General features: G+C 37.4%; 1 protein-coding gene across 1 annotated transcript; it reads left to right on the forward strand.

The window, feature by feature from the left end:
* The first annotated feature begins 5,616 nt into the window (after positions 1-5,616).
* sst1.1 (somatostatin 1, tandem duplicate 1) lies at positions 5,617-7,094 on the forward strand. The gene is made up of 2 exons (XM_048161091.1): positions 5,617-5,939; positions 6,597-7,094. The coding sequence occupies exons 1-2, from the start codon at positions 5,694-5,696 to the stop codon at positions 6,801-6,803; spliced, it is 453 nt and encodes a 150-aa protein (XP_048017048.1). The 5' UTR covers positions 5,617-5,693; the 3' UTR covers positions 6,804-7,094.
* Positions 7,095-8,045: the final 951 nt, after the last annotated feature.

Below are 8,045 nucleotides of genomic sequence, written 5' to 3' on the forward strand. Positions count from 1 at the left end.
TGTTGAAAACAGTTGTGTACTTTTTTTTCAGGATTCCTTGATGAATAGAAAGTTCAAAAGAACAGCATTTATCTGAAATACAAAGCTTCTGTAGCATTATACACTACCGTTCAAAAGTTTGGGGTCAGTAAGAATTTTTATTTTTATTTTTTTGAAAAGAAATTAAAGAAATGAATACTTTTATTCAGCAAGGATGCATTAAATCAATCAAAAGTGCCAGTAAAGACATTTATAATGTTACAAAAGATCAGATTTCAGATAAACACTGTTCTTTTGAACTTTCTATTCATCAAATAATCCTGAAAAAAAATATAGTACACAAATATTTTGTACAATTGTACACATTAAATGTTTCTTGAGCAGCAGATCAGCATATTAGAATGATTTCTGAAGGATCATGTGACACTGGAGACTGGAGTAATGATGCTGAAAATTCAGCTTTGCCATCACAGGAATAAATTACTTTGTGAAATATATTCAAATAGAAAACAGTTATTTTAAATTGTAATAATATTTCACAATATTACTGTTTTTTACTGTATTTTTAATTAAATAAATGTAGCCTTGGTGAGCAGACGAAACTTCTTTTAAAAACATTAAAAATCTTAGTGGTTCCAAACTTTTGGACTGTATATATATATATATATATATATATATATATATATATGTGTGTGTGTGTGTGTGTGTGTGTGTATGCATAGGTGACATGACACTTTGTTTTAAAATATGATTTAAACACTGCTGGACAAATTGTGGACAGGCCTGTCTGCCTCTTCGGAATGATGGACAGATGTGTCCAGATTGCTATGGCCACCTGGAGTTGCACTCGGCACCTGACCTCATTTTGTATTAGAGAGTGTGTGTGTGTGTGTGTGTGTGTGTGTGTTTGACAGGATAATGACCTTTCCAGTAAAACAGATGAGCCTTTGTAGCACCTCATCAGTCAAACATCTCCATGTTTCAAAAATTCCCAGTTTCCTCGAAAGTCTCTCTCTGTAAATTCCAATTGAAACTACAAGCAATTTAATTGACCAACCATATAGAATGGTGTTTTGAATGGTTGCCAGGGTGTTGCTATTCAGCTAAGATGAATTGTTTCTGAGTAGTTTTTAGCATGTTGCTTTTCTGTAGTTCTACCAGAAAGACTCAGGAGGCAAGATAACGAAACAATGATATTCATTACCAATCAGCAAGCAAAATATCACAAGATAAGGTTTGGCATAGGCCCCATCTGTAGCTCACATCCTGAGGGTTGCGGACTTTGCGTTTCCTGCCTGAAGATGAAGCCAGGGGCGTAGGACCCCACGGGAAGTATGGACAGGGACCATCCTGGTGGTGGTGGGGAGGATGGAGGTAAAGGTTGGCGTCAGCATCTGCAAACTCAGACATGTATAAGTACCGATCTTTTATACTCCAAATGATTGATTAGATCTGAACTAATAAGTGACGTAACATTTGAGAGTCCCCGGCAGAGATTCATTTCCATTGTGATCATTTTTTTGAGGACCTGATTGCCCATTAGCAAAGATGCGCTAGTCAAGCAACTGCAATTGAGATGAATGAAAATGTCAGCATATATTTATGTAAAAACTCACTGGTCGCTCTATGTATTTTGGTCAGTAGATATGGTTCAGACCCTTCTTTCGCCTGTTCTGGACATTATATTTGGGCACATTAGTGGGTTTTATGTTTCCACAACAGCCCATTTTCTTTGAGTTTTGCCAGAGTGCACATAGAGAAAGTACCTTTAATTTGTGTTATCATTCATGTCTCAGGACAAGATAAATCCTAAGTTTCATAATATATGGGGTTTAAAACAAGCATTGCGTATGCCAACTGTTGCCTAAGTATGAGCAATCACCCTTAGCAAGTGTTAATAATTAAAATTTCCAAACCTGAAGGCTGATTCACATTAGAACAAAAGTGACTGAGATACCAGTTGACTGCTGTTTGAAGCCCAATTCTGATTAAAGATTGGTTTTATTAAGCTTAAAATTAAAAATTCTGTGGTTTTGCATAGTTCATCAGAAAGGCCTTTTCTTGCTGCAGTGTAGGATTTCAGCCACTCAATTTTACCTTCAATCAGCACATTAATTATTATGAGAAAAAGCCAACATTCATTTAACAGAGAGAAAGAGAAAACGAGATTGTAACTTCAATAAACTGAAGCTTTATTTAAAATCATTTCAGGTTTGTTAACCCAGTGGAGAGTGTTTGGTCTGCATCTGCAAGTGTTAAAGTACTTATATTAACACTTTATTAATATTAACATTATAGCAAAATTCTATTGTTTATCATTAAAAAACCTAACTTGTTTTGGTGAAATGATTTCTTTATTTAACATAAATGCCACTTTTTTTGCTTGCATGACATGGATTTATTTGAGTATCTGCAATAATGTTCATGAAGTTGTGAATCTAGTTATTCTCATGAAAGTTTATAAGCAGTTCGGTGGCCTCTGCCAAACTCTACAGCGCTAATCGAAATCATCGCCACCAGCCATGTGTCTAAATATGTTTGTAGTCTCAAACCGCCAGAGGCTACTGCGTGCGCTCCAAGCACACATGACTGCAATTAGCATTGAAAAATACAGGCTGTGAAAAATACTGTCGGTAAGTGTTAGTCTGAGATTCATTTGCACTTAACAGCGTGCGCAGCGTGCTGGTGTGCGAAAAATAGTAACTACGTGAATAATGCTGCTTCGGATACGTCCCAAGTCACCGGGTTCGCAGCCCATGTGCGGGTGCGACCATCACACCATCCCCATGGGTTCAACGGAATCATTGCGAGTTCTTCTTTAACACATCACGAATCAGAAGGCGCGCACGGCGTGGATCATGACTGGCCATTACCATCACTTAATCGGAGCTTGTGTCTTGATTAGAAGAACGCAGGCGACCGAGAACCCCCATGGAGGGAAGAGGCAAACATATCCACCCCGGCCGGGAGAAAGCACGAGGCTCTTCTCGGAAACCTTGACGTCAATGCGAACACGCATGAGACAGTGTAAACCAAACCACCATCAATTAATTTTTGGGCGACCTGCATGGGCAAATAGGTTACGAGAACCCATTTGAAACGAGCACTGGAATCTGACATAGGACTGTTATGAATGCAGTTTTTAATTACTTTTTTATTTCCTATGTATCTTTTATGATACTTTTTATATTTGTTTTTAAATCCCTTTTATGCAAAGCTCTTTGAATTATCATTGTTTATGAAATGTGCTATATAAATAAACTTTCTTTGCCAATGAATATACTTTATCAAAATAACTACAAAAAGCTACTTATTTATGGAAGCACAATTATTGGTATAACAATTGTGTGATATTGCTTTTAAAGTTAAATAGATAAAAATGTAATATTTAGTACATTTTAGATAAAAATATAATAATTAGTTCTAAACAAACCAACTGCAGAGTCGTTCAACAATATTGATGTTTCATTCCTGCATGATTCAATGTTTTTGAATGAATCAGTTGAATTAAATGATTCAATGAAACACTCATGAACACAGTCATATGGCTGCATCTGAAATCACAAACTCTTGAGTAGGTAGACTTTGCAAGTACTAAAAAAGTATGTTCTATACAATGCATGGTGTAATTGGGACGTACTACTGTACATTCGGCATGTTGTTATTATCATGTGACCTACCAGCATCAGTTGCTTTGCTTTGCTGCCATTCATAAATCCTCTCCCTTGGCCTCATGGGATGATAAAGTGTCCATCATATGCACATTTCAGAATTTCGGCAGAAGGAACAGGTCATCCGTGTATATTTTTCTTTTATGAGTAGGCTATGCATTCAGACCCTTCTTTTGTCACATACTGTTTTTCGTCTACTATATAGTAGGGAAGTATGCGATTTTGGACACAGTCAATTTTTCGTCCCTGAATGGATCAGCATTTTTGAACGAATCAGTTGAATAATGATTATAGAATTGCTCATTGAGTCAGTTGTTGCCACCTACTGGCATAACTGCAAGGTGCAAAAAGAGTCACAGAAAAATCAGATGCGAAGACTCACTGTCAAATTCCAGGTCCAGTGTTGTGCTGAATTTCGTCCCCCTGCCAAATTATTACCCCCCTCGTTAAAGTCTCTACCTGATTGCCTAATCTTAGCCCCACCCCTAATCCTAACCCCTCCCCCACACCTGCTCCTAAACCTACCAATACTAGGAGGGTAATAATTTGGCAGGGGGTCGAAATTTAGCACAACACCTGAACTAACTGTTGTATAATTATATTCATTCTAATGGCTTTTTTTTCTTCAAAACGCAAAGAATATATTATGATATGATAATCTCTCTCATTCACTTTCTGAATCTGAGCAATAAACACACACACATACAGTATGTTGGTTTTATATTAGTAAGCATATTTCTTAGATTCATTGATTTTCTTGCAGAAACGGTGCTTTCATGCACCCAAACATGATTTGGCTGATTTATGAGGCTTTCAAATGAGGAGCGCCTTGAATGTCATCACAAGTCAGTTTTGGGCATGTTTCACTATATTTGTGTGAACATTTTCAACACTTTCTCAATTACTTTTTTTTAACTGTTCTAATTATTTTTTTTCTTACCACTTAAATGGTTAGTTCACCCAAAAATGAAAATTCTGTCATTTATTACTCACCCTCATGCCGTTCCACACCCGTAAGACCTTCGTTCATCTTCAGAACGCAAATTAAGATATTTTTGTTGAAATCCAATGGCTCAGTGAGGCCTCCATAGGGAGCAATGACACTTCCTCTCTCAAGATCCATAAAGGTACTAAAAACATATTTAAATCAGTTCATGTGAGTACAGTGGTTCAATATTAATATTATAAAGCGCCGAGAATATTTTTGGTGCGCCAAAAAAAAAAAAAAAAAAAAAAAAAAAAACCCTACTTATATAGCGTTGGCCGATTTCAAAACACTGCTTCAGGAAGCTTCAGAGCGTAATGAATCAGTGTGTCGAATCAGCGGTTCGGAGCACCAAAGTCACGTGATTTCAGCAGTTTGACACGCGATCTGAATCATGATTCGACACAGAAGAATCATAACACTCCGAAGCTTCCTGAAGCAGTGTTTTGAAATCGTCCATAACTAAATAAGTCGTTATTTTGGTTTTTTGTTGGCGCACCAAAAATGTTCTTGTCGCTTTGTAATATTAATATTGAACCACTGTACTCACATGAACTGATTTAAATACGTTTTTAGTGTCATTGCTGGCTATGCAGGCCTCACTGAGCTATCGGATTTCAACAAAAATATCTTAATTTGTGTTCTGAAGATTAACAAAGCTCTTACGGGTTTGGAACGGCATGAGGGTGAGTAATTAATGACAGAATTTTCATTTTACATTTTTGGGTGAACTAACCCTTTAACTTTTTAAACATAAGCTACCTTTACATTTTCATTAGGAAGGCTATTTTGTAAGTGATTTCAGGTTTTACTATACTTGTGGGTAGACTAGGTCCCTACAGGTAAACTACAGAGACGAAATACAGTATGACATAGTTTGTGTTCTGAGTTGAGTACGATCGCAGGTTAAATCGATCATTAATCCTTTTCACCTTCACTAGATTTCACGCCCCTAATCGATGTCATCTTTGTCGCTCAGCATCACTCAAACGCACGCGGAGGAAACCCCCCTTGCCTCCTGACGTCAGTCGGATCGTTTAAAAGGCAACCTTGGACGAATGATCTGCAACAGAAGGAGCAAAGTGAAGAGGCAACTTACAGTTAGAGCAGTGCTGCCCGACGCATCTCTCTCCTTTTACTTTTCCACCAAATCAATACTTTCAAAGATGCTCTCCACGCGTATCCAGTGCGCACTGGCGCTCTTGTCCCTCGCGCTCGCCGTCAGCAGCGTCTCAGCAGCACCGTCAGACGCCAAACTCCGCCAACTTCTGCAGAGATCTCTCCTCAACCCGGCTGGAAAACAGGTAAATTACTTGAATTATTTGGGGATTTTATAGACGTTATAAATGACTTTAGATTGATTCTAAATGTTCATATTATCTCTGATACGGCAGCAAACAAACAAAAGCACTGTCCGTGGTGCTGAAATTGACGGAAGCATCTGCATCTGGAAAGTAGCAAAGTTCTACCATTTGTAAAGAATATATAGATTTATATCGTTTGTACTTACATAACGCTGATTATGATTAATATAATCTCATGCTAACTTAAACCGATGCTCATGTTTTTCATGGTCCAGAACATTAGGTATCAGAAAAAGCTACAAATGTCAATGTCCCATGGCAGAAACAAGAGATAAATAAACATATGCAAGATATAATAAGTATAGTTAAAGATTATAGCCTACATATAAAACACGGAAATATAGTCAGTGAATGACAGATGCCAGACAGTACGATTGAAGTTAAATAAGCAAAAGTTTCAAACCATTGTTTTATGTAACACAACGCTGGAGCAGTTGATATAAAACTAAATAAAAACTATTTGACAGTTATTCGCTAAGTAGAAACATTCATTTCGATATTTCTCTCTTCGCTTAATCGGACGCACCGTGGCAACAAGTGATGTGAGTAACTACTCTAAAGTTTGTTTTTTCCTCTCTCTTTTAATTTCATTATCAGGAACTCGCAAGATACACACTTACAGATTTGCTCTCAGACCTCGTGCAAGCAGAAAACGAAGTGCTGGAGCCCGAGGATCTGTCTCGCGCTGTGGAGAAAGATGAAGTTCGTTTGGAGCTCGAGCGCGCCGCCGGTCCCATGCTGGCACCTCGCGAGCGCAAAGCCGGATGCAAGAACTTCTTCTGGAAAACTTTCACATCGTGTTAATTTCTCATCGCAAAGCGTTTCCTTTTGACTTATTCTTTTTTTACTCCTTCATATTTCTTTTTTCCCGTCTTTCAAATATGCTTCATCCTATCAAAACTGTATATAAGAAAATAAAAGCGGTTATATTTGTCGTTTAAAAACGATGATAGCTCTCACTGACTATGTTTTTCAAGGCTATTGATGTGTCATCGGAAAGAATGTTTTACGAATGTGTGCAAATCTGCTTTTAATTGTACTTTAGCAGATATCACTATTTTTAATTGTTTGTTTGAATAAAATCTATGTTTCAGAGCCAATGCATAATGCAACTTTTTTCCTATCAACTTTAACACACAGACCATACAACACCACATTGCGCTTCATATATATTTTATATAACTTGTATATAAGATATAACCCTTAATAAAGGAAGACCTCTTTTCAGAAAGAAGTAGATGTTTTATATATATGTATTCAACAATTACTTCACTGAATAGATATGCAATGGTAAATATGAAAAGTAGTGGCAGGTGTAAGCTTGGCAGCTTATCAATAAGCTATAATTCATTGGTGACCTGCACTGTGTGGAATCTTTCAGAGCCATTTAAGAGCCAGAGAGAGCCAAAGTGACTGTGGAAGAAAGAGAGAAATGAGAAAGAGACTCTTGGCTGGTGAATCATAGAGGCTCTTAATAACCTTTGGTTTTCAGCATTAAGAGATTCAGTTAAGAAAGCTCTCAAACAATTATGGTTGTGTGTGTGTTCTTGTATATATGGTTTATGAGGACACAAATGTGTATAATGGCATGGGTATTACAATGTAAACCCAATGACTTAAAAACACTTAAAAAAAAAAAATGCAAATAGTTTCCTGTGATGGGTAAGTGTAGGGGTAGGGTTGTTGTAAGGGGATAGAATATACAGCTTAAAAACCATTACGGCTATGGAGAGTCCCCGTGAACCACATATACAAGTGTATATGTGTGTGTGTGTATTTCTGCCAGTTGACAGGTCTGTGTGTGTGTGTGTGTGTGTGTGTTATCTCCCTGTGCAGCCTGGGCTGTAGTGGAACACAAAATGTGAGACTGACAGCCAGGAAGAGCAGCCATCAGAAACAGGGACCACCGTTCTATATTATGAATGTGTCATGTTCAGTGTTTTTTCATTTGACACATATTTGGCCTTTGTTCTTACTGCCCTCATTCTGGGTATGTGCAGTTACATTTAAAACACATCATTATCTCTGACATTTACAGGAAAAAAG

Source organism: Megalobrama amblycephala, linkage group LG16, assembly GCF_018812025.1.
Source record: "Megalobrama amblycephala isolate DHTTF-2021 linkage group LG16, ASM1881202v1, whole genome shotgun sequence".
NCBI classification, from domain to species: Eukaryota; Metazoa; Chordata; class Actinopteri; order Cypriniformes; family Xenocyprididae; genus Megalobrama; species Megalobrama amblycephala.

Excerpts from the sequence above, each read along its gene's own strand:
- sst1.1 (XM_048161091.1), top strand. The coding sequence starts at position 5,694 with ATGATCTGCAACAGAAGGAGCAAAGTGAAGAGGCAACTTACAGTTAGA. Across the intron at positions 5,940-6,596 it reads TCAACCCGGCTGGAAAACAG|GAACTCGCAAGATACACACT; the intron begins GTAAATTACTTG and ends TTTCATTATCAG.